At 35.9% G+C, this 27,520-nt stretch overlaps 1 protein-coding gene across 1 annotated transcript; it reads left to right on the top strand.

Annotated features, from left to right (window-relative positions):
* Positions 1-1,751: 1,751 nt before the first annotated feature.
* NAPG (NSF attachment protein gamma) lies at positions 1,752-27,520 on the top strand. Its single transcript, XM_043993491.1, is given in 13 exon segments — positions 1,752-1,768; positions 3,218-3,285; positions 4,225-4,309; positions 5,398-5,415; positions 5,989-6,019; positions 12,088-12,197; positions 12,331-12,397; positions 13,271-13,294; positions 13,296-13,342; positions 20,370-20,448; positions 21,913-21,992; positions 22,708-22,837; positions 24,649-27,520. Coding segments are annotated over 13 exon segments (903 nt in total). The 3' UTR covers positions 24,796-27,520.

Genomic DNA, 27,520 nt, shown 5'->3' with positions numbered 1-27,520 from the left:
GGCTCAACTCCCTCATCTGTAAAATGGGGCTAATATTACCTATGATATTTACCTTACCGGCTTGTTATGAGACTTAAGTGAGATAATGTATATAAAGTACTTTGCAGACCTTAAAGTGTTATATCAGTTTCAGCTGTATTATTCATATTATTATAAGACATTATTCTGCTCTCCTGAAATTTGTGGTCAAGGAGAAGGATATTACATAAACAGATAGCATGTAACAAAATTATAAATGCCTAGCACAATGCTTCACCCATATCAGGCAGTTAATGTTTGTTTAATTGAGTTGAATAAGTACATTAAAGAGTTACAAAACAAAGTGCTAATAAGACTCAGAGGATCAAAGAAGAAGACTTCCAGTATGACATCCCCTTTTAAGTTGGGCTTTATAAAGGATGGACAGCTACGTAGGCTAACTGGTCAAAGCAGGGCATAAACAGCTACATGGAGATGTGACAATTCAGGACATGTTTTGTAGAAGCAGACAACTGTCCGAGTTGGTTTATGTGACTTCTGTTCTTTGTCTTCCTGTCTGCTATTCACATCCAAGGCTTTCTCTGCTGTTTCTTGTTCTCACATCTTTTCACTGAAGTGGTGCTGAATTTGGAATTAGCAAAGAGAAAGCTGGATTTGAATTCTGCCCTTGACTTTTATTAACCATATTACTTTGGCAAGTCACTCAATTTTTTTGAAACTCAGTTTTCTCATCTTTAAAATGGTAGTTATAATATTTAAAAAGATCTACCCTTACCTTCTTAGATTATTTGGAGGAAAGTGCTTTGCAAACCTTAAAGCAATGTATAAATTTGAGTTACCATATGGTTATATCTTGGGACTTTTATTGTAATCTTTTTTTTTTTAATTTTTAGTCAGGCAATTGGGGTTAAGTGACTTGCCCACAGTCACACAGGTAGTAAGTGTTAAGTGTCGAGGCCAGATTTGAACTCAGGTCCTCCTGAATCCAGGGCCGATGCTCTATCCACTGCACCACCTAGCTGCCCCCTTTTATTGTAATCTTAACTGACTTTCATGGTTATAATATGTATCTTGTTATTTTTGTAAATTAAGCTACATTATATAAGTGAAATATCTTTCATATGTCTTCCAAATCTATAGAGTGCTATTACAAACTTTTCTGGCTTCAGGCCACAATATCTTTTTTTTTTTTTTTGGTGAGGCAATTGGGGTTAAGTGACTTGCCCAGGGTCACACAGCTAGTAAGTATCAAGTGTCTGAGGCCGGATTTGAATTCAGGTCCTCCTGAATCCAAGGCCAGTGCTCTATCCACTGCGCCACCTAGCTGCCCACATAACATCATTTTTTAAAGACTTTTTTTTGCTTATTTGTATAAAACAAAAAAAGAGTGATCATACAGTTATTCTTTGTTTTACAAATTTGTACCAAACTATCCTCATTGTTACTAAAGAACAATCATATTTGGCATAGCTAAGAGAACACACACAAACATATTGGTGGTATTATGGCAATTATGACTGAATCAAGGCAATATAGATGTTATATCTTAGAACCAGGAATTTAAACATTTGAAGGAAATACTGCTTTGTCTATATCACGGAGTCATGGAATTTGAAAATAAGAAGCTCTCTCAGAAGTCATATAATCCAACTCATATATGAAAGGAATTACCACTATAATATAGTCAACAAGTGACATATAGAAGAGCAATATGGAATTTGAACCTATAATACTAATTATTATTTGAAAGGTTATATAATTTAAAATTCATCATGAGTGATCATTTTTGGTAGGTTATTAAATCATTTTAGTGAGTATTATTTTATGTTGTGTTAAAGCATATGGTTGATCACATGTCCTTAATAAATGCTTTTTGAACTGAATTTCATCTTTTAGCTTATAGATTCATGTTCTTCAAAAGGAAAGAAGAACTTTTCTTGCATCTTAATATTACCTAATGATCTTCAAGGGTGCTTGCTTTTGAAATTTTATACTTCTTTCTGAGACTGAGGAATAATTGATTGATTGTTTATACAGAAATGTTTTGAGAGCTCTGGAGTAAGGAGATAAGGTATTTTAGTATTTTGACACATTTCCTAATATTTGAGGTTTAGTATCTTTTCATTTGTTTAGTCATTTTTCAGTCATTTCCTACGATTCACGACTCCTTTTGGGGTTTTCTTGGTAAAGATACTAGAGTGGTTTGCCATTTCCTTCTCCAGTTCATTTTATAGATGAGTAAACTGAGGCAAAAAAGATTAAATGACTTGTCCAGGGTTACGCAGTTAGTAAGTATCTAAGGCCAGATTTGAGCTTAGGCCTTCATGACTCCAGGCCTGGCATACTATCTACTGTGTTACCCAGCTGGTTAGTTGTACCATCATTTATTTTTTACTGAACAATAGGCTCTGGGCCAAACTTTTATTCTTTTTTTTTTTCTTGAATCATTGTTGTGATCAGAGTAGCTAAGTTTTTCATGGTTGATCACTATATTTCTCTTACTATGTACATTGTTCTTCTGGTTCTGCTCACTTCAGTTTGTATTAATTCATATAAGTCTTCCCAGATTTTTCTGAAATCATCCCCCTCTTCATTTTTTATAGCACAGTAGTATTCTGTGTGAGATTTAAAATTGGATATTAGATCATAAATCTCCCCTACTTAACCCTTCCCTTAATTTATCTCCCAGACTAGTAAATGGAAGAAGCTTCTGGTTTTCTAGATAGAGCCTTTATTGTATATAAGGTGTTGTTGATTAGAAGGATAGGAAAATAGAAATACAGTACAAATCGTCTTAAATCTAGGCTTAGTCTATATTCCTTATAAAAACTCACCAAACCGAAAAAGGCCACCTTTGGAGTGACTCAGACCGTCTGTGCCGCGCCGCCAGGAGTCCCGCCAAGCCGGCAAAAAGGCTCCTCTCGTTCTCTCCACCCCGGAAGTCAAAAAACCCGGCAGGCAGTCTGACATGCGCAGCAGGCTGACTGTTCATCTCCTCCCCAAAAGGGTGGTCCTTGAAAAACTGGCGTCTTTCAGTTATCCTAACCGACTGTTAAAAACTTTCATATTTTACCACATCTGTCACAACCAAATGCCACAACTTGTTCAGCCATTCCCCAATTGATGGGTATCACCTCAACTTCCAATTCTTTGGGGGAAAAACTCAAAAAAAAGTTTATCCCATGGTTACAAATGTAGATGATCAGTTGTATTAAAGTTGTCTTCTTTCTCATTTTAGCCTGAAAACTGGTTTTTTAAAATGGAAGCCAGATTATGACAGTGCGGCAACCGAATATGGAAAAGCAGGTAGGAATGATTCTAGACTTTTAGATCCAGTGCTAAATCTTAAAATAATCATTTGCTTCCTTCTAGCATGACATTAATGCCAATAGATATCTTTCTAGTTTTAATACTTCCAAGTCTCCCCAAACCTCCCTCCCTCCAAATACCAAAACACTACCAGTCTTCTGTGATTGATCTCAGTAGAGTATTAGCATATTTAGAGCTTAAGTGTTTTTAACTGAAATGAATCTACATTTGGTGAAGTGGGTGGGAAATACTTGATCAGAGGTTGCTCTGGTGTACTATATCCACTCTTTCAGCTCTTGATACTCTCAACTAGTAAGACCAAGAGTAAAATGCATGGAAAATCAGCATTGCTTAATAGCACATATGCAGCTACAAAGAACTTGTTTATCCTGTTCATCTTGGTTAGAAGCTGGGGGAGATGGAAGTGGGGGTATGGAGGTTCAGTTAAAATAAAGTGAGGAGTAAGGAGGAGGGGGTAAAAATTTGGGTTGGCATAGCAAATACTTGAACCATAGTAATGGTGTAAGGGGAGATAGGGAGGAGAGGAGAGGAGGGGAGGACTTGGGTCTGCTGTGGCATTTTAAACTCTGTCTTTTAGTTGTTTTACAGCTTTATTTTCATGCCTCAATATTATATTTAAATGTGAGGCTGTCATTAAAGTTGTACAAATACTAATAATTTTTACCATCTAAAGGCTTAATTACGGAGGGAGGTGGACTAGATGATTTCTGAGGTCCCTTTCTGCTCTGAGTCTATTATCTTAGAAGATGAGAGATCCATTGAAATAGTGTTTTTATTTTATTTCCCTAAGCTCTGTATAAGGTTTTTGGAAATAAGCCATTTCAATGATGCTTTCCCTAATGTAATGATTCATTTTGTTTTTTCTCAAGTGATAGAAATAGAAACAAGATTTTTTTTCTTTTTGCTTTATTTCAGCTGTTGCTTTTAAAAATGCCAAACAATTTGATCAAGCCAAAGATGCCTGTCTGAGAGAAGCTGCTGCACACGAGAATAATAGGGCGTATCTTTTCAACATCACTAAAAATGCCTTTTTAAGGAAATGAATTAACCAGTAGTTGAAAATATACCTTGGTTGACATTAATTATTTTCCTTAGTTATGAATTTGTCACCTGTGAAGGAAAGCACAGTGTTAATTTATAATTAAATGAAAGCCTCAACATTTTTATGTTCTTTCAAATTGTTTATCGTTAATGATTTCTCATAAGTAAGGGTATGTTTTTATTCATGGAATTAATTTTGGAAAATAATGTTTTTCAAATATTTATTATTATGTTGCTGGGTTTGGTAGTAGTAGTTAAATTCTCATCTCCTACATGGTATAGGGTGGAGATATATATCAATTAACAATTTTTGTTGGTTGTTTTTTTTTTTTTTTTGGTGGGGCAATGAGGGTTAAGCGACCTGCCCACGGTCACACAGCTAGTAAGTGTCAAGTGTCTGAGGTCAGATTTGAACTCAGGTCCTCCTGAATCTAGGGTCAGTGCTTTATCCACTGAGCCACCTAGATGTCCCCTATATCAATTAATTATTAAGTATTTTTAAGCACCTATATTATGTATTAGGTGCTCATACTATGCCCTGGGAATACAGATAGAAAAGTAAGACAATCTCTGCCCTCAAGGAGTTTACATTCTACTAGAATGGTTCAGAGAAATAAAAAAAGAAGTAAATGGAGCCAATAAAACTGCTAAATAACTTTAAAAAACATATTTTGCTCTAGTTTGATTTTCCTTTTTTGGTATTGAGGCAGATAAACATGTCAAAGTGAAAACATTGTCCTGAAATATTACTGAATGAAAGTGATTTCTTATTCAATTTCCATTAAAAGATGGCTGTAATAATTTTTAATTTTGGTTGGGCTTATTAAATCAATACACATCATAAATTTAAAAAGAAATGTGTTTCTGTCGTACCTTTCTGAAATTTATAAGTTATAGGAAATATCTGTTACAGTCATATAACATGGATGTATTTTCATGTATGTACCACAATTTCAGTAAACTTTTTTCCTATTAACTATTAAATGTCTAGGCCCTTGTTTATTTCTTTTGTTTTTATCTTTAACTCTGACTCTTTCATATCCCCAGTCTTTTTCATGCCGCCAAGTAAGTTCTTTATTACCAGCTAAAATCTTTGAGCTTTTCCCTATTTACTGGGGCAAAATTGTTTTGGTTTAAAATGTTTGCTCTTGTTTCAACTTACAAGAACATTAATTTATAATTTGAATACATATTTAATTTTATATTTGTCACAAGACATTATCAGTATTGTCTTTTCTCGTCAACCATAGGAAAAAAATTCAGGCCATTTTATTCTGCAGATTTAAAAGGGGGAAAACTAAATATAATTTCTTTTTTTTTCTCCTCTTATGGTAATTTTGAAAGTTACTCATTTGTGGAAGAAGATTAGAAACTTTTATCTTATATTCAGGTCTTTAAAAAACCTCTTTTTGGCTCTATGAAGTATCTTTCATCTATCTATATTATAATAAAAATACAATATTTTTTAAATGGCAGCATAAGCATAATAAAACAAAGAAGTATGGTTGTACCCAGCTGTTTTACTATTATTAAATGATATAGTTACTTTTTACTAAGTAGTAAAACCCAGAACCTTTCCCCCTTTTTCTTATTCAATGAAGATCACTTATGAAGAAAATTTGTATCTTCTTTTTACAGGGCTTATGAGCAAGCTGGCATGATGTTGAAGGTCAGTATGGAACAACTGCAACATAGGTAGTTTGACTTGTCATAGTATTCCAAACTATTAAATGTCAAAGTTCTGTTTTGGTTGAAAAGTCATAAGTTGGAAAATGCTAAGCATTCTAGGAAAAAGATTTCTGAAATAGTGCTAATTAAATTGTGAAAATATTTTTATTTATTTTGTTAAATATTTCCCAATTACATATAAAAAGATTTTATACATTCATTCAAAAAAAATTTGAGTTCTAGATTCTCTCCCTCCATATTTGCCACCACCCCTTCCTTGAGAAGACAAGCAGTTTGGTACTGATTATACATGTGAAGTCATACAAAATATATTTCCACATCAGCCATGTTGTAAAAGAAAATGGACAAAAAATAAAACAAGAAAAATAAAGTAAACAAAGTATGCATCAGTCTGCACTCAAAGTTTATCAATTTTCTCTCTGGAGGTAAATAGCATTTTTCATAATGGAATCGTCTTGGATCATTGTCTTGATCAGAATAGCTTTCATAGTTAATCTTCCTTATAATATGGCTGTTACTGTGTACAATGTTCTCCTGGTTCTGCTCACTTCACTTTACATTAGTTCATGTAAGTCTTCCCAGGTTTTTCTGAAACCATCCTACTTGTCCTTTCTTATAATACAATAGTATTCCTTCACAATCACATGCCACAACTTGTTCATCCATTCCTCAGTGGATGAGTGTTCTCTTGATTTCCAATTCTTTGCTACTGCAAAAAAGAACTGCTACAAATATTTTTGTACCTTTTCTTTGATTTCTTTGGGACACCTGGTAGTGGACTTAGTGGTGGTATTGCTGGGTCAAAAGGTATGCCCAGTTTTATAGTTCTTTGTATATAGTTCCAAATTGCTTTCCAGAATGGTTCCACTAGTTCACCATTCCACCAATAGTTCATTAGTGTCCCTGCTTTTGTGCATCCCCTCAGGTATTTGTCTTTTTCTTTTCTGTCATGTTATCCAACTTGATAGGTATGAAATGGTATCTTGGAGCTGTTTTAATTTTCATTTCTCTAATCAGTAATGATTTAGAGCATTTTTTCATGTGACTACTTGTAGCTTTGATTTCTCCTTCTGAAAACTGCCTGGTTATAGCCTTTGTTCATTTATCAATTGGGGAATAGCCCTTATTTTTATAAATTTGTCTTAGTTCCCTAATATATTTGAGAAATGAGGCCTTTATCAGAGAAACTTATTATAAAAATTTCCCCCAGTTTTGTTTTCCTTTAAATTTTGGTTACATTAGTTTTGTTTGTGCAAAAGCTTTTTAGTTTCCTGTAATCAAATTTTCCATTTTATTTTAGGACATTAATAATGAAATCAAATTTTTCAGCATTTTATATTACTGATTTTATTAACTTTTAAAAACACAACTACAGGTGAATATTATAATAAAAACTGTAGCTAATAGTGAATGTGTTAAAATGATTGTAGTTCATTCATTCACTATTTTTTTTTTTTGGTGAGGCAATTGGGGTTAAGCTAGTAAGTATAAAATGTCTGAGGCCAGATTTGAACTTAGGTCCTCCTGAATCCAGGTCCAGTGCTCTATCCACTGCACCACGTAGCTGCCCCTAATTCATTCACTATTATGTAGAAAAGTCAGGATTACTATGAAGAACATTCACTGGCCCCCATTAAGAGATTTGACACTGAATCCCACCTTGGGGATAATGCTTATCAGCCTCATGAACTTCTCCATTATAATGACATCTTTCTTGGGATGGGTTAAAATCCACCAATTCTCTCTGATCCATTTCTTCAGTCTTCTCTATTTCCTTTCTTTTTAAAAAATTTTTTTCCATATAAATATTTTATTATTTTCTAGGTACATTTAGAAATAGTTTTCAACATTTGTTTTTATAAGATTTCTAGTTTCAAATTTTTCTCCCTCCCCCCTCCCCAAGACAGCAAGTCATCTGATATAGGTTATATATGTACAATCACATTAAACATATTTCTACATTAGTCATATTATGAGAGAAGAATCAGAGCAAAAAGGAAAAACCTCAAAAAAGAAAAACAACAACAAAAACTAGAAATAGTATGGCTCAATCTGCATCTAAATTCTGCAATTCTTTTTTTTTTTCTGGATTTGGAGAGCCTTTTCCATTGTGAGTCCTTTGGAATCATCTTGGACCATTGTATTGCTGAGAAGAATCAACTCTATCACAGTTGATCAACACATAATGTTGTTGATACTGTGTAGATGTTCTCCTGGTTCTGCTCATCTCATCATCAGTTCATGCAAGTCCTTCCAGGTTTCTCTGAAATCTGCCTGATCATCATTTCTTACAGCACAATAGTATTCCATTACATTCATATACCACAGCTTGTTCCCACTTTTCCTTGGATCCCTTTAGAACTAAATACAAGAGAACTTACAGATTTCTCTCTGCCCTGTTGCATACCTAGGGTCAAAATTGGACTATGACTCCTGACATTACAATACAAGGTCTTGATGCTGGGTCCTCCTTATCTCTGTAATTAGTTATCTTGTTTCCCTGGCCAAGTCTATATTGAAGCAGCTAATAGATTTGAGTCTTTACCAAAGCTTACCATTGAAACTTGTTTGCTAAACTGTTTAATTTGAATGTTTGAAGGCAGAGTTTAGAATGAATAAAAAAGGAAATTTGGGTCCATTGATAGATTTAGGTAAAAGCATTTTGGTTTGTATTTGAATTCAATAAACATGTTCAATTCCAGACAGCATTATGAGCCCTGAGCTTCATGGTCCTGAATAAAATCTGTTGGCTTGACTCCCCCCCCCCCCCCATTTATCATTCAAACCTTTATGGTAATGCATTGTGAGGCCTGTGGCTAACTTCTAGACAGAGGTATGCAATGGATCCCAGAGCTCTTGTATCCACTTCTGGTTTTACCATTTTCTAAACCGTAAGGACTATATCTTATTTGCCTCAAAGGGACCATGTGGTTTTAAAGGTGGCAAGATTGAAATATTAACATTTTTACTTTATACTTCATAACTGAAACCTTTAAAAATTTTTTTTAAAAAAGAAAGAAATCTTTCTGCCAGCTCATAGGAAAGTCATGAATGGCATAGCTATGAAATTGGCAGCACATATGTTTGAAAGGAAATACCAGATTATGGTAGGGCTTCTGATGCTCAGAAAGTGAAAGCAAAACTTTTATAAACCATGCTTATTCTTTATCTAATGCCAAGATATAAACTTGTGCTATATGGTGCCCATTATATACTGTCTTGTCTTCTAGGTAGTTATGTGTCTTATTTCTAGCATTAGATTTCTTACTACAGTCGAAATTCAATAACAACAGGGGATGTGTGTTATACTGTATAACCCACAAACACCCAGCATTGTGTCTTATAGGCTCAAGAAATACTTACTGAATGAAGAAGGTGCCAAGGAGCTTCTACCCTTCAGGCTAAAAGTGGCTAGAACAAGTTTTAAAACTATTTTTTTTAACATTGGTTTCTTAAGAGAACTTTGCCTTTTGGCTTCTAAGGAGAAATGACAAAGTGTGGTTGTACTGAGATTCTGGAAAGATATTTTGCTAACTAAAATTGAATATCAGAGAGGTAATCTTTTTTCTTCTTGCAGCCTTAAGACAGTAGTATCTATTTAATTTGTTGGTCTAATGAGTAATGAAAAATCATATTTTAAAGTCTAAATGGAAGCAGGTTTTATGAATGGGATCATGGTACTGTTTTCACAACCCATTTAGTGACTAAACAAATATGGCTCTTGGTTGAAGCTACAATTCCAGGATCATCATTCATGCCCTGCCCATGTGGTTGGGTACATTTCAGGATTTTGTCCTGAGGCCTGCTTCTTTTCTTTCTTTGCACTCTCTGGGTGACAACATTAGCTCCTATGGGTTCAGTTATTACCATCATAGAGATGACTTCTACTCTATATATTGTGTATATCCAGTCCTTGCATTTCTTCATCATTAGTTTCCTGCTGGACATCTCTTAATAGATTTCTCAGAGGCAACTCAAATTCTTAGAACTTTGTCAAGAGCACCACATTTTTTCACATCACCTGGGTTCTCTGTCTCAGTGTCATTTATGAGTTTTCACTGGCCTTTATTCTATATTTAATCAGTTGCCAAATCTTTTAATGTCTACCTCTACATCTCTCTTATTGTGATCCCTCAATGCAATAGCCTCTAATTATACATTCTGTTCTTGTTCTCTCTCCAATCCATTTCCCACACAGTGACCAAATTAACATTCCTAACAGGTCTCACCATGTCAGTCCTCTGCTCAGGAAACACCTGCTACCTCTAAGATAAAAAATAGATGCCAGTGTTTGGTACTTAAAGCCATTTATAACCTGACCCCAACCTTTCTTTAGTGATTGATTTCACATCCTTCTTCTTATACTCTTCTGTTTTAGGCATACCAGTATACATTACATTTCTCATGTATAACGTTTCATTTTTGCCTCTACTCTAGCAATACTGTCCCTCGTTCCTGAAATGTTTCCCCTTCTACATAAGGCCTTTTCTCATCCCCACCATTATTACACAATTGTGCTTCCTCCTTCTTGACAGAGGAAGCTTTGCGGTTTACTTTAATATGTAGGTTGTATTATTTATTTATATACTTGTTGATTTCCTCCAGTAGGACTGATGTGTTTTTGTCCTTGTCTCCTTAGCACCAAGCATAGTGCCTGGCCCATTAGGTACTTACTAAATGCACATTGAATTGAATGTGAGGTATTATTCCTCTAATTTTGATTTAAAATTTTAAATTCTAGAGACTTCAAGACCTTTAGATGTGAGAACTTTAATAATAATAAAGCACTTTTAATTATCACCATAACAAGGTTATTCTCTCAACTTGGGCATTCTTGTGAGCAAAATATTAAGAAAATAGTGACTTGATTTTTAAAAATTAATTTGGCTAATTGTATAATCCCAACAAAGCTTCAGTTTAGTACTCATTTATTAAGTATCTGCTATGTATAGATAATTGTATTGGAACATCATGCCTTATGGAACTTACAGTCAAATGATGGAATATTCTTTCTTTGTATCTTTCTACTTTTCTATATTTGTATCTGTGTATCTATACATGTACACACACACACTGCACAAGAGTACTGAGGACATAAGATAAGTACTAACAATGTGCTAGGACCTTGAAAGTTAAGACGATTTCATTAGGGAAGATTTCCTGGAGTAACATGTGAAACTACCATATCAGTAGATGATTTCTAACACATAAGAAAATGGGAAGCCATACCAATAAAGGCTCACAAACATAAGTAGACAGACATGTGGTTGGAAAAGTGTAGGATATGGTGGGAATGGCAAATAACTCTCTTTGCTAAAATATAGAATGTGTAGCAGGGGTGTGAGGTGGGTTAGAAAAAAGTAGAGTGGAACCCATATTGTGAAGAGCATGAATGCTAGGCTAAGGAGTTTAGACCTTAATCTGTAATAATAAAAGAGATTTGGAGTGTAGAATGCCAGAAATCATATCTGTGTATGAGGAATATGAATTGGGCAGCCATGTGTTTGAGAGAATGGACTTAGAGACACACAAGAGGTTGGAACTCTAGCAATAAAACGGCCCAGTACCGGGGTCTATGGGGGGATATACCTGAATTGATGGTGGTGGAAATAGAAAGGAAAGGATAAATATGAAGGTGTTACAAAATATACAAAATAGTGAATTATATGTGCATAGAAATTATTCTTATTTTTTCTTAATTACATGTGAAAACAATTTTTTAATATCATTTTAAAAAAATTCTCTCCCTCCGTTTCTCCACCCCCTCCTTGACCAATTTGATATAGACTATACATGTGAAATACTATAAAACATTTCCACATTAGCCATGTATGTGCATAGAAATTGGTACTCGAGGTCAGTGTATGTACACATGAGAATTAATCTAATCCTATATATTGTATGTATGTGTGCATACACAGAAACCTAGATACTATTGTGAAGATCACATGGAAGAAATTTGTTAAACTTGGCTTTCCTGTGTTTTAGGTGTTAGGTCAGTAAACTGTAAGTTCCTTCCCTGACCCATAGTGTATCTCTTGACTAAAGGAGATGCAGAGATTACCTGAAGCTGTTCATCTGATTGAGAAGGCCAGTATGATGTATCTAGAGAATGGGACGCCTGACACAGCAGCCATGGCCTTGGAACGAGCAGGAAAGTAAGTCCTTGAAGTCTCTTGCTGGAAATAAGTGAGGGGGAGGCATAATTTTTTCTTCATTTCAGTCAAATTCCTGGAAGAAGGTGCTTCCCATTCCTAACTTAAAGACTAATACTTCTCTTCTTCATTTTAGACTTATAGAAAATGTGAACCCTGAAAAGGCCGTACAGTTATATCAGCAGACAGCTAATGTGTTTGAAGTAAGTGTTTAATATTTTTGAATATTGGACATGGCTTTGAAATTTATTGAAGAAGGGATAGATGGGGCAAAACCCCCCAGTATAATGGGTATGTTTAGTGTGATGATTAAATGTTAAGAGACATTGTTCTGGTAACTTACTCTTTTATTGATAAGACCAGCAGGATCTTATAGGATGGTCATCTGGCCATCTCTCTTAGACCAAAGACAATAATACTGGTAGACTCACAGTTTATATACGCCTTCAAAACAGTAGGTGGTCCATCAAATAGAAATCAAATCTAGTTGGTTAATATGATGGGAGGTGGGCTATATTAAAATGAAGGGCTTGTATCTCTTCATATGGAAATTATCTCTACTCAGACCACGCCTAACCTTCAGGTTATCTAAACAAAAGGATCTGTTTCCACCCCTGCTTGAGTAGAACTTAGTGGATTTCCCCACCTTAAATACCTTTCAAGGTTGGTGGGGTCTGACCAAGATGAGGAGAGTTAATGTAGTCTCATTAGGAAAATATCAAGGACTTGGGAATCTCCCCAGATACTGTTATTAAGAATCATTTCTCACTTAGTGTGGATTTGGGTAGTAAAGGCTATCCACTGCAGTTCTGTTGTCAGCAATCAGTAAAATGAGTTTGGAAGATGGGGACAAAGCTCCTTAGAAAATGTACTCTCTTTGGTAGGTTGGTTTTAAGTGTGTGGTGTTTAACAGTATCATGAGAAGAAATATAAATAGGACTTTGTTTTAAGTTTTTTCTCTTTCTATCTCAGTATGTAAACATAGTTCCTTGCATATAGTAGGTGGCTTAACAAATGCTTCTTGATCTGACTTACTGATCAAAATTGCAACATGTCCTTTTCTTGTATTCCATAAGAATGAAGAACGCTTACGACAAGCTTGTTGAATTACTAGGAAAAGCCTCTCGACTTTTAGTACGAGGACGTAGGTATGTCTTCTAACATCATATTCTGTTCCTGTTTCTATCTTCAATAATACACATTTGCAGCTATTAAATAATGTGAAGAATAATGCTGTTTTCTAGGAGCAAATTACAGATTAATTTCCATAGACAGAACAACCATACTGAACCATTATCATCCATTACACCATTAGCCCTAAAAAATGTCAGTTATTTGTCAGTGCTTTAATGAATTGTCAAATATTCCTGTAAGTTGAAACAATTTTTTCTTGATCCATCTTTTTTTTTTTTTTTGGTGAGGCAGTTGGGGTTAAGTGACTTGCTCAGGGTCACACAGCTAGTAAGTGTTAAGTGTCTGAGGTCATATTTGAACTCAGGTCCTCCTGAATCCAGGGCCAGTGCTCTATCCACTGCACCACCTAGCTGCCCCTTTGATCCATCTTCTGGGTGACTTTTGTGTTGCCTTTACTGAGGGTTGGGAATTGTAGAGATTAATATTAATAAATATTAATATTAATATGATGAGATTCTTTAAAATATTGGACCAGAAAATGGATATGATCTTATTGAGTTAAGAAAACAGTATTGTCAAATGTGGATAATGAAATAAGATGCAACATTGGAAATAAGAAAGCTGAAATATTTTGCATTTCTTTCCCTTCCCCCCTTTCCTCCCCCTTTTTTTTTTCTTTACTCTCATGTGAAACATCTTTCAGCATTTGGGGAAAAACTGGATTGGCTTTCAGTAAGCAACTTCTGTCCTTTGTAAAGTTCCAATGGCTAAAATCTAATTCTAGATAGTTTTGATATAAATCAGGTGCTCTTTCATCAAGCATTTATTAAGTGCTTGCTATGTATTGGGTACTGTGCTAAGTAAGCTTTGGGGATACAGAAAGACAAAGTCCTTTCTCTCAAATAGCTCACAGTGTAGTGGGAAAGTTTACATAAAAACAACTATGTACAAATGAGATATAGAGAAGAAGAATTGAAGGTAGTCTCGGAGGGAAGGTACTAAGATTAAGAAGGACTTGTAAAAGCTTCTTGCACAAGGTAAGATTTTAGCTGAGATTTGAAGGAAGCCAGGGAAACATTCATCAAAAGACTCATAGATATGTGTGTGTGTGTGTGTGTGTGTGTGTGTGTGTGTGTGTGTGTGTGTGTGTGTGTGTGTGTGTTATGAAATGTGGCCATTTTCTATGCATTTTACTAAGGCATAATTCTGTACTATGTTTGAACTGATGACAGAAGACCACCAAAGAATGGTTTTTGGTTGAGATAAAAAACAACTGGTTGAGAAAAATGGTTTTTCAGGAGCAACTTCTGAGGCCAATTAAGACATGTCTTTATCAAGAATGTGCTCTTCTGTGTCTCAGAGGTATGCTCCTTTCCATAGAATTTTCTAGGAACTAAACCTCAAGCCATATACCTGTACTTTGAACTAGTCCATGTTTTTTTTTTTTCTCTGCTTAGAATTTTATTTTCCAAATTACATGTAAAAAACAAATTTTGACATAAGTTTTTTTAAAATTTTGTGTTTCCAACTTCTCTTCCTCCCTCCCTTCCCAACCCCCACCCTAAGAACTCAAGCAATTCAATGTAAATTATATATCAGTACTCATGGAAAACATCTCCACATTAGCTAGGATGTGAGAGACAACAGATAAAACAAAACTTCAGAATAAGGAACTGTCAAAAAAAACCTATGCTTCAATCTGTTTTCAGATAACATCAGTATCTCTCCCCAGTCCACTTCTCCCCCTTCCTCATCCCCCATTGCACTCCTCTGTAGATGGATTGCAATTTTTCATAAGTCTCTTCAGAGTTTAATTGGATCATTGGCATAGCTGAAAATACCACATTGTTCCCAGCAGATCCTTTACACTATTGCTGTTATTTTGTATATAGTACATCTTCCACTCTGCTTCAGTTCATGTAGGTCTTTCTAGGTTTTTCTGATAGCATCTGTTCATCATAACTTTTAAATAGTACCCTTAAACATGACAAGAATTTTCTGCACAATAGCCCCAGCAAAGTAGGTACCATATGTTTTGCCATTATAGTCAATCATCACTAACTATTTCCTTCCATCCTATTCCCCCTTCCCATGATATTTACTCTATTTTCTTTCTTCTTTTACCCTATTCCCCTCAGAAGTGTTTTGCTTCTGACTGTCCCCCTCCCCTGCTCTGCCCTCCCTTCTCTATCCTTCTTTCCTTATCCTCTTCCCCTCCTACTTTCCTATAGGGCTAAATAGATTATCTCTCCAATCGGGTGTGTATGTTATTACCCCCCCTCCCCTTAGTCTACTTAATGAGATTAAGGTCTTTTAGCTAATACTGTTCTAAATTTTTTCTTCCTCCCTCCCTCCCTCCTTAACCCTACCTATGAAATCAAGCAATTCAATATAGTCATACATGTGGGTTATGCAGAACTCTTCACCTTCCTTGAAAGTGTTTTGCTTTTTACTTCTCCCTTCCCCAATCTGCCCTTCCTTCCCTTCCCCTCATTCTCCCCACCCCCTCCCCCCCATCTCCTTCCCCTCCCAACTTTTCCCTCAGGGCAAAATTCTATCACTATACCCACTAGGGCATGTATGTTATTCTATTGAGCCAATTGTGATGATAGTAAGGTTCATTCACTTACCCACTCCTTCCCCTCTTCCTGTCCCCTCCATAAGCTTTTTATTTTGTTTCTTTCAAGTGAGCTGCCTCTCCCCAGTCCACTTCTCTCCTTTTCCCTCCCCCAGTGCACTACTCCTACCCCTCAACCCTGTTTTAAAGATGTCATCATGGGTTAGCTAGGTGGCACAGTGGACAAAGCACCAACCCTGGACCCAGGAGGCCCTGAGCCCAAATGCAGCCTGACATAAACCACCCTACCCTGCTTTCCCCACAAAAAACAAGGATTAACAAAAAAATAAATGCTTTACAGATATCCTTCCTTCATATTCAGTTCAGACCTGTGTCCTCTGTCTAAGCATATTCCTTTCAGCTACAGTAATACTGAGAAAGTTCTTATGAGTTAGAAGTATTATCTTCCCATGTAGGAATGTAAACAGTTTAATCTTTCAGTATCCCTCATGATTTCTTTTTCCTGTTTACCTTTTTATGCTTCTCTAGGTTCTTGTATTTGAAAGTCAAATTTTCTGTTCAGTTCAGTTCTTTTCATCACAAATGCCGTCCTCTTTTTCACTGAAGTCCCATTTTTTTCCTCTGAAAGAATATACTCAGTTTTCCTGGGTATGTGATTCTTGGCCGTAGTCCCAGTTCCTTTGCCCTCTGGAATATCATATTCCATGCCCTCCGGTCCTTTAATGTAGGTGATGCTAGATCTTGTGTTATCCTGACTGTAGCTCCACAGTATTTAAATTACCCTTTTTCTAGCTGCTTGCAATATTTTCTCCTTGACCTGGGAGCTCTGGAATTTGGCTATAATATTCCTGGAAGTTTTCCTTTTGGGATCTCTTTCAGGAGGTGATTGGTGGATTCTGTCAATTTCTATTTTACCTTCTGCTTCTAGAATATCAGGGCAATTTTCCCTGACAATTTCTTGGAAGATGCTGTCCAAAAAGAAAGAAAAAAAAAAGAAATTACTCTTGTCTATCCATGGGAGTTGCATTTTTCATGAGCTTTCAGAAATATTTAACAATTTTTGTGACTTTTGTCATGTTCTTTTATTACAAATTGTTTTTTCTAGAACAGGGAGCCTATTTTTATATCAAAGTTTCTCCATCAATGCTTGTGGGACCACACTAATGTTTGGACTTTAACATTCTGGTTCTGAATGTGTTGTATAAAGAAACATAAATGATACTAAGGAAACAAAGAAGGAAAGAACAGCTGAACTTGACTGAGTTTTTACAGAGGGTGTCTGCACTGTTAGTGACACTATATTGAGGGATCCATTTTCATACTCTGAGGGGGGAAGGATATCAACTGCTTGGAAAAAAAATTATTGACATTATTATTACTGGAAAAATGCAATTGATAAAATATCAGTGACTACTGATCCAGAGAACTACTTTTCAATCTCTACAAAATCTGGATACATTGCAGAATTTGTCTATGAGACCATCTTTCATGAAGGTATTGAAGAAAGAAATAGGCAGGCTTTTGTAAATGCTGTCTCACTGAAAACTACATGCTCACAATTAACTGAAAGGTACAGAGAATACAAGATCATACTATATATTTTTTTTCAAAATGGCATTTGATTCAGTAGAGAAAAATGACACTTTAAAGGCTCCCTTCCATTAAGATATCTCCCATGCTTATGTTAAAATCATACAATGTTCTAATATTCCTTGGTAGATATAACAGCAGAGATAACTGTTTGGAACCCTTTGATGATTAATATCAAGTGAGGTATAAAACAGGCAAGAATGCACCCATATACACATATCTACACATATTTCATGCCACATAACTTATGCCAATGTAGATGACATTGTGCTCATCATACCAAGCTCTAGCCTTGCAGGGCCTTGTAAATGAAATCTGGAATCACTCAAAAATCTTCAATCTAAGTAGCCACATGAGAAAAGTCAAAGGGGTAAAGAATACTTATCATTTATATGTGTGTGTGTGTGTGTGTGTGTATATATATATATACACATATATATATATATACATATATACATATATATATACACACACACACACACACATACAGCCCCCCCATACACACACACACACACACACACCTATATACATACATGTATACCTATGTAGGTAGGTATATATGTGTGTGTATATATACATGTATGTATGTATGTTTGTATAATTGGATGGACAACCATCAGCATATATCTTGGATAGAAAGTTAGATAAGTAATGCACTGGAGTTGGGAGAAAGAGCAGCTTGGATTGCATTTAGACCTGTAGAGTTCTTTTAATGACTATAAACTTCTTGAAATAAAGACCCATCTTTTCAACACCAGCATCATTCCAGTGATGCACCATGGCTGTGAATTACAGAATACTATAATCTCCAAAGAATTAAAATTCTGAGTTACCCATAAAGCAATCAATAGATATTCGGTGGTCATGAATAGTGTGTAATTTAAATTTCTAAATGTAGGTTCTAATCTGTCCCCCCAGTTTTGGGGGGAAACTGACTAAAATCACTGATAAACAAGTTTAGGTTTTTTAAGGGTTTATTGAAAGATAGTAAAAGAAAGAGAATGATTGAGAACAGAATTCCTATAACCTGGCAATCCTAGCTTTCCTAAACTCCTTGTGAAGTCTTCTCTCCACCTCAGCAATGTTTCACAGCCAAAGAGGCTGAGCTCCCTGCGCAGCCTCTGCTTCCTCCTTCCTGTTACCCTCCCAGAAATGGGAGGTTCTTCAAGCTAATTGGGCCCGAAGGTGGTCAAAGTTCAACGTTGTTAGCTTCTGAGAATCAGCCAGTCCAATTCAATCAGTTTAAATCAATCTCCAGGTGGGCCCCTGAGTATCTCCTAAATCCATTATCTTAACACAATAGTTTGTAGTATACTATCATCAAAGAACTGGGCACCAGAAACAGCATAAAAGCTATCAAAGGGATGTCCAAGTAGAAAAGGAGGTGGGTTAATTATGTATTGAATAAATGGTGAGACAAATGGATAGCCCATATGCTTCATTGGTATCCATGTAATGTAGAGTAAAATTCCCAGGCTATTGGGATTTATGGATTTGGTTAAGAGTCAAATAAGATGAGAAGGCATGGGTTGATTGTTATCTTTTCTGTTGAGGGTAGTATGTACATTGATGAGATTATAGATACATGAAAATATATGATACCAATAGTACACTAATACCACCTACCAAACCTAATTGTTTCCTCCTCCCTTCCCATTATCTTCACCTTTCCTTCCCCCTTGCTACTGTCCTTTCTGTTATGAAACACCCTTTTGCCATAGTGTAAAGCTGGGTCTGTGTCGAGAGTAGAGGAACCAAAGGAGGCAGGTGGCAGCAAGTAGAATCTAAAGTGATGAAGGAGAAGAGGTAGAGAAAGTGGAATTCCTGTGATTGATCATATGATATGATGATACGATGATTTATTGGACCTTGGCATTCTTTGACATTTAAAAGACTTTGTCAAGTTGGTGTTGCATGAGTTGGATACTGCCTGTTATAAATTTCATTAAAAATATTTCTCAATTCAGTGGTACCTTGAATTGGCAAAGTATTTAATTCATGAAAATCCTTCATTTTAAAATAATTTGCTCTAGTTCAATGCAATTCACATTTATTTTGTACCTTTTCTTTGCAAGGTACTATTTTGTGGTGTACAAAGATGAAAAAAAACATATATATATATATATATATATATATATATATATAGCTGTCAAGGAGCTCTATTATAGTAAGGGGATGAGTTGCACTAAAAAATATATGAAACAAAATTAGAAAATTATTCATTTCATAGGAGAGGTCAAACAATAACTGAGAAAGTTCAAGGGGAAAGGAATCATTTTTAGCCAGGGCAATAAGGGAAGGCTGCACAGGGGAGGTAGACCCTAACTTGGAACTTGAAGGAAGGGAAGGATGTCAGAAGGTAGTGATAGGACAGCAGGCGTAAGCCCTTCCAGGAATGGGGGAAGGTTCTTGCAAAACCATGTAGGTAATGAAGATTGGAGAATAGTAAGTAAGCCGATATAGAGTGTATAAAGAAGAGTTTCATTAAGTAATGCTATAGTTTTAGGGAGGAGACAGATTGGATAGGACTTTGAATGCCAGTCTAATAGTTTTCTTGTTTGGTAAACAGTGAGGAGGTTAATGGTGTGGTCAGACCAAGTACATTGGAAAGATCACTTTGGCAGCAGTGTGGATTATAGCAGATGGATTATAGAGGGGAGAGACAAGTGAAGTGTTCTTAGTACTGCTAGTCCTTTCCAGTGCATTAAGGGAGAGTCTGGGTATTTATAAAGATAAATTTTTAGAGCTAATGGAGCCACTCTTCTTCTTGTTCCCCAAACTTGATACAAAATATATTGCCTAGTTATGTCTCTCCTCCTTCTCCTTGATCCTGTAAATCCAGATGTGAATATCTTGCTGTTTTCTTCATTTAGATTTGATGAGGCTGCACTTTCCATTCAGAAGGAAAAGAATATCTATAAGGAAATTGAAAATTATCCAACATGTTATAAGGTATTATTTGCAATTTATTTTGTCTATGTTTTGGCTAATTTCTCATGTTACTATAGTTTCCTAAAAGAAGGAAAAGAATTTATTGGGTATTTGACTGTTAGGTGACTACATAATGCATATTTAGTTGATGTAGGGAACAAGAGGTACAGAAGATCCCTCCACCAAGACAGACTACAGTATGTTTATAATTAAATAGATAAATCTAGGATATTCCCTGAGGCACATAGAAGTTAATTGACTTGCCTGCGATCATACACCTAGTAAGTGTCAAAAGCAGGATTTGGACCCTCCTGATTTTAGCATCCTTGTCACTAAACTTGGCTGCCTAGCTATTAGACCATTATCTGTAAACAAAACAAAACACTTTAGTAAATTAAAGTATTATTTCAATAAGTATTATTATTGAAAGTCTCCCAAACTTCCATGTATAGGATAGGTACTGGCACTATAATTTCATTTCTACAGAGAACTTTTGTGTGGGGAATCATCCTCTCCCAGTGAGGATCAGCACCTTCTTGACCACTTAGATTCTTTTTTTAAAATTTTTTGTGAGGCAATTGGGGTTAAGTGACTTGCCCAGGGTCACACAGCTAGTAAGTGTTAAGTGTCTGAGGCCAGATTTGAACTCAGGTACTCCTGACTCCAGGGCCGGTGCTCTATCCATTGTGCCACCTAGCTGCCCCTAAAAATTTCTAGAGTAAAACAAGCATTTCCATGACATAGTATAATAAAAAATATGATTGCACTTATAGTTTTAGAGAGCTGCTTAAAGGACTGAGAGATTGAATGACCTTTGCCCAGGGTCATAAAGCAGCCAGTATATGTCAGAGTTAGAATCTGAACCTCTTGATTGACCTATAACAGCATAATCATCTCACCTTGTTTTTTGTTATTTGTTTTGTGTGTGTGTTTTTGGTTTTTTTGCAGGGCAATGGGGGTTAGGTGACTCGCTCAGGGTCACACAGGTAGTAAGTGTCAAGTGTCTGAGGTCGGACTTGAACTCAGGTCCTCCTGAATCCAAGGCCAGTGCTTTATCCACTGTGCCACCTAGCTGCCCCACCTTGTTTTTAGTAACAAATTTTTGTAAAATTTTCATTCATATGCTTACATGAGTAAACTTCCCCTTCCTTTTTCTACTTTCTTATTGTTACTTTTGCTCAGAGCAAGAAAGTTTAATGATGGTACTGTAGTAAAAAAAAAGAAGAAGAAAAAGAAAAGGAAAAAGTGTCAGATATATAACTAGACAGCTTAAAAAGAAATAATGAAAATGTCATTCCTCTAGTGTGCTGGAGAAGGCACTCTAAGAATAGCTACAGAGAGTGAGGGTAGCTGGTGAAGGAGAGGAGAAAAAAGGAAAAACTAAGATCTTTTAAGTAAAATCCCAGATGTTTTTACTTTACTAGGAAACTGGCCTTTATTATGTTCATATACATTTGAAGAGTAATCTGTCATCTCTTCTTTTAGAAAACAATTGCCCAAGTCTTAGTTCATCTACACAGAAATGACTACGTAGCTGCAGAGAGATGTGTCAGAGAGAGCTATAGGTAAGACTTTTTCATTGATTTTCTTGACATCTTGACTTTTTTTTTCTTAACACGTCTTAGGTGGTCAGTGAAAAGTTTCTTTCAAGATGCTTTGTGGAGATTTCCCATAGCCAATAGAGGCATGTGATTATAGTTTCAGTGTTTGGAATCTGTCATATTTATTTTGTTATCTTCTCCGTATGACCTCTCATGGGAGGATAAGACCTGAAATGTCTTTTGTTTTTATCCCCTAAACAAAATTCTCAAGTAGTGGAAACATTTCACATATTGAATTTGCATATGGCAAGGTGGGAGGGATTAGAATAATATTCATATGCTTTTTCATCAGTCATTTTTTAAGTGCCTACTATATCCAGAGCACTGTATCAGGAGCTAAAGGAGAAAGAGAAAATTGAAACCATCTCAGGGGATGTGATACATATGCAGATAAGCAAGACTAGACAATAACTATACTCTATTTGTAATGTAGAACAAGGGAGGGAGGGAGAGGGTGAAGGGGAAAAAACTAGAGCTTCCCATACTACTTTATAAAACTTTATCCTCAAAACTGAAAAAAACACACCAATCCCCTGTAGTCATGTACTTTAACTAAAAGTGGTTGCTAATAAGTAGGTTTAAGACTATCAGTACTCTAAGGAAGCTCTTCGGAGGAGGGCAGGTGGCCAGAAAGAGCAAGCAAACCACGTTGAAATTCTGGGCATGGTGTTTCCTTTAGCATACCAGGATTCAATGGAAGTGAAGACTGCACTGCCTTGGAGCAACTTTTAGAAGGGTATGACCAACAAGACCAAGATCAAGTTTCAGAGGTCTGCAATTCTCCACTTTTTAAGTACATGGACAATGATGTAAGTGACCATTCCATTTCTTTTTCTTCTTTCCTGCTGAAAGAGAAAGGAAAGGACAAGCAGCGTGTTGTTGTCCTTTCTCCCCTGGTCTTCTGGGGCTAGTATTTTATTTGGCTGCTCTCCAGAGAGACCTTCCCAACTGTCAGACTTCACCATCAAGTACAGGCCAATTTGGGTTGCTTCCTTTCTGGCAGTCATATGCAGATAGCTCCTCCAAAATCTTTGGATCTGAAAATATTTGCTCTTTCTCCCCAAAACTTGATTGATCCCAGCCTCATTTATTTATTAATACATTCCATTTAATTGGCAATCCTCCTGCTGCTCACCTCCTCTTAATGGCTTCCCATAGCACCCAGTTAAGAGCATAACAGATGTCTGCCACCTGCAGGAAAATACACTCCAGACTCCTGTAAAAATTCAAATGCTCTTCTTACTAGCAGGTAACAGGCAAAATGTATTAAATTTCTGTCAGCCTTGCTGCTTAATCTCCTTTAGCCCATGGTGTTTGTGAGCCGAGGCTGATTTGTTGTCGTGGTATCAGATCAACTTTGCACATAGTTTTAAAAACTCATTAGTTCTGGAAGAATTCCATTTGACCAGAAGAAGAATTTACATTGTTCTTGCCTACATTTGATTAGCTTCACCTTTCTATACCTATCTCTGCTTCTGTCCACTGCCCTCCCTGACACAAAGCAGAGAGAAGGCAAACATCTCTCTGTCCCAAATGCACTGGGGTCTCCCCCTCCCCAAAATCCCAAGAAAATTAAACTGAAAAGGAATAGAAGGGAAAGGGGAAAGCGGGAGTTCTACATTTCCCCCTTAGATATAATTTCCCCTTGCTTCTTTTTGGTCTTAGCTACCAGGGCCAGTGTTACTCATTTTCATCATCATTGTTCTAGAACCTACTAACTACAAATAACATGAGACTTTTATTTCCCCTAACTTTGTTGTAAGACTATAGCTGAATTTTTTAAATCCACAATAATTTATCAGGGCTTCCACTATGCATTACTTCTTGTTTTCTGTAAAATAATGACAGACATCTTAGAAGACAAATGTGTTTATGTATGTCTTACATAACTTGGAATAAATAAGCAATGCCTTTAATATAGTCATTCTTCATTGGAGCTCCTGTTTGACAGAAGGTCAAGTCTTGCATAGCCAAAAGTCTGAGATACTACCATGTTGAAAGAACCCTAGACCTTTTACTTCCAGGCCTGTCAGGAGAGTCTACAAGTGCTTTAGTAAATAGATAAACGTTTGTATTTGTATGGACAAGTACAACCATTTCTTGGCTTTAATTCTTAAGTAAGCTAAACATTTTATTTATATTAATTTGATAAAACAGCAACACCATTTTTCTGAGGTACTATGAGGCAAAGCTGAACCCAGCATGTTCCAGTTATCCCAAGTTCTTAAATAATGGAGCTGGAGTTTTTCCAAGTCAAATCAACATGCATTTGTTAAACACTTACTGTGTGGCAGTCCCTGTGTTAAGCACTGGGGACCTAAATTCAAGCGAAAAGAAAGACAAAAATGAATGAATGAAGTTTTACTTCATTACAATTTCATGCCTCTCCGATGGAAAGATGTTTCTGACAAATAGCAGCATACTCTTCTAGCTATTTCATTTCCATGAAAAGAACAGGCAATGAAACCTGTTTTTCACTGTTATAGTAGTCTCTGTAGGCATAATGATAATAAACTCAATCTCTAGCATGATTCTCACAACGAACCGGTATTGCTAGGCCTGTGTCTCATGCCTATATGTCAGGGTTGTGTTACCTTTTTCATCTCTTTATCATTTATAGTATGCCAAGTTGGGCTTAAGTTTGATGGTCCCAGGAGGAGGAATCAAGAAGAAATCACCAGCAACACCACAGGCCAAAATTGAAGGTGCAGAAGCCACAGCTGGTGGTGATGAAGAAGATGATGAATATTCAGGAGGACTGTGCTAGTTATTAACATCCATATTCTCAGGGTAGGGGTGGGGTTGGGGAGAAAAATCTGATTTGCTGTTTTGTGGATGTTGGGTGTACCCAAATTCTTAGCCCTACTCTGTAGTCCTAAATTGGAACACCAATGTAGAAGCTTCGTATTTGGGACTACTATACCAAAAACTAGCCTCATTATCCCTTACCTCCTGTGAATCATTAGTTTATTCCTTCCTTGCTAAAAGTTTGTCTAGAGTACCAGCTTCAATTATCTGTTAAGAGAATTTCTACAAAAATGATAACAGGCTCCTTTGAGAGCTGGGTTCTGGACTTAAGAATGTCAATTAAGAATGGCAGGTGAAACATTTGAATGTCACTTTTCCATTTATGATTTTTATATTCCCTGGCAAATACTTTTTTCTTTCTTTTATTAACCAATAATTGGCACTAAAAAAATGACTTGTCCTGATCAAAAGTCAGTACCTGGTCTGCTTGTTTTTCTTGTGTGGTATGTGTGTGTATTGGTGTGTTTGTGTGTGGGTATGTTTGCACACACTCCTATTTTAAAGGAAATCTCATGCTCATGCCATAGGACACATTAAATGAAAGTCCTTTCAGAAAATAAGTTTGGGAGCAAGAGATGACTTTGAGCCTTTGGACTGTCTTTAGCCTATTGAAATATGCATTTCAAGTCTTACAAGTCAATTTGCAAAATTGGACTACAACTTATTTAGCTTTACCTGGATTTAAACAAGATGAACATATACATAATCCAAAGAAGGAGCATTAACTTAGGTTAATAGGAACCCATGAAAAATCCTTCTGTAATCGTGCACTCTGAGAAGGAAACCAAGAATGAAATGAGTACCCGTCCAGCTCCTCTTAAACAAACTACCTCCCTGCCAGAGATGCAGCTCCTGGGCTAGTCAGTACTGGAAGAAGAACTGGCTATTGATGAGGACAGGGTCTGCAAGGCGGAATTTGAGATGAAGGGGAAGAAGCATTTTTGAAAAAGTGATGGGTTTAAAGCACCACACTTTAAATTATTTAAGTGGTTAGGCATTTCCTAATGCTATGATGCTTTCCTTTGGGGTCTTACAAATGTTCCTTATATGCACTTTACTTTCTTGCTTGATGGTCGAAAGATTTAGCATCATCCCTTTTGTGCTGTAGTCCTTTCAAGTGGTCTTCTTATTTGGAAAAGGCCTCCAGGCAAAGGTAACATGCATTCTGCAGGCAGATGCTCACCACCACCTGTGCACATTAGTTTCCTATCTATTCCCTAGACATCCATATACACATATCCATACACACATACATACATACACACACACACACACACATATATGTGTGTGTGTATATATATATATACACATATACACACACACACATACATATATATATGTGTGTGTATATATACATATACATATATATATATATATGTATATATAAATTTCCTTATTTATGTCTGATCTCTGAAGTAACTGTAATGAGACCTTCCAGAAGCCACTTCTGAAAATCAGTCTCATGACTCCTCATGTATGCATTATAGTTTATGCATAGTTCTGCTAGTACTCCCTGGGAGCATTATGAGTGGATAAATGAAAATATATTTAAGAGAAGTACAAGTGATTCTTTAGGAAAGCTGAACATTTTTCTAGAGTCCATGATAAATCCTGTGTGTTTGTTAGTGCAGAAATGTTTATTTCAGCTTGTTATAAGACACTATTATATTTAACATTATTTTGATTTATCAAGCCCATTACATCATTCTGCATATATCCTCATATTTTCATATTTTCAACATTATATAAAGCATATCAGGACTAACTTTGGACTGTCATCTGCATTTGGTATTTATTATTTCAAGATAAAAATGTTCACATCTTACGGATTCATTGCCTCAGTGCTGCTATACCACTTCATTCTAATCACAAGCTTCTAACAGTATGGAGTCATATGTAGTCCTTACTCTGGACAGATTATTACTTGCCCCCCAACCAAATACGGCCATATATGAGTCTATATTGTACCATTCATTTACCACCTTTTTTGTTTTTGTTTTTTATAGAATTAAACATTTTAATTTTCCATTTATACAACAAAAGGCCAGAAGTGAGTTAGTGTGTGCAATAGTAGGAACATAATGAAGTCTCAGTTTTCAAAAGAAAAGTTTGGGGATTCATTTTTTATGTAGCTGCTCCTTTCTTTCTTAGAGGTCCCCTCTCTACTTTTTTCCCCAATGTTCAGAACCAAAGCACACTCCATTTGTTCAGGCATGTGTGAATATTTCTTTGACAGGGCTATTCTTAGTATTGAAAAACATTTGTTTCAAATTGATCTTTTTTTTTTTGCCATATGATACAGTTTGCACACTTTAAAATATTCTATCATGAAAACCAAGTTAAAAGTGGAAAACAGTGAGGTGTTAAAATAAGGAAAAATGTTTTCCACATCTTTGCTTTTCCCCCGTAATATAAAAGAAAAAGTCTGCATGGATGTGCTCAAAATTCATCATAATATTCCCTTGTAAGTGAAGTCTGTCTCCTTCATATATTTAATATATTAAATTTGTACATATACAGAGTATGGTATTCTTATAGTGTGAAGCCTGTGCTTAACCTGTATTTTTCCTAACTTTGTGATGTATAAATAGAGCATTAAGTGTTATAGTAATGCAGATTATCGACTCTGGAAAGAGACTCCATAGGTGACAATTATGAAAATAAAACTTGAAGCTTTAATTTGG

This window comes from Dromiciops gliroides, chromosome 1 (assembly GCF_019393635.1).
Source record: "Dromiciops gliroides isolate mDroGli1 chromosome 1, mDroGli1.pri, whole genome shotgun sequence".
Classification (NCBI taxonomy): Eukaryota; Metazoa; Chordata; class Mammalia; order Microbiotheria; family Microbiotheriidae; genus Dromiciops; species Dromiciops gliroides.
Note: the sequence above shows the minus strand (reverse complement) of the source record. Positions and strands in the feature narration are given on the sequence as shown.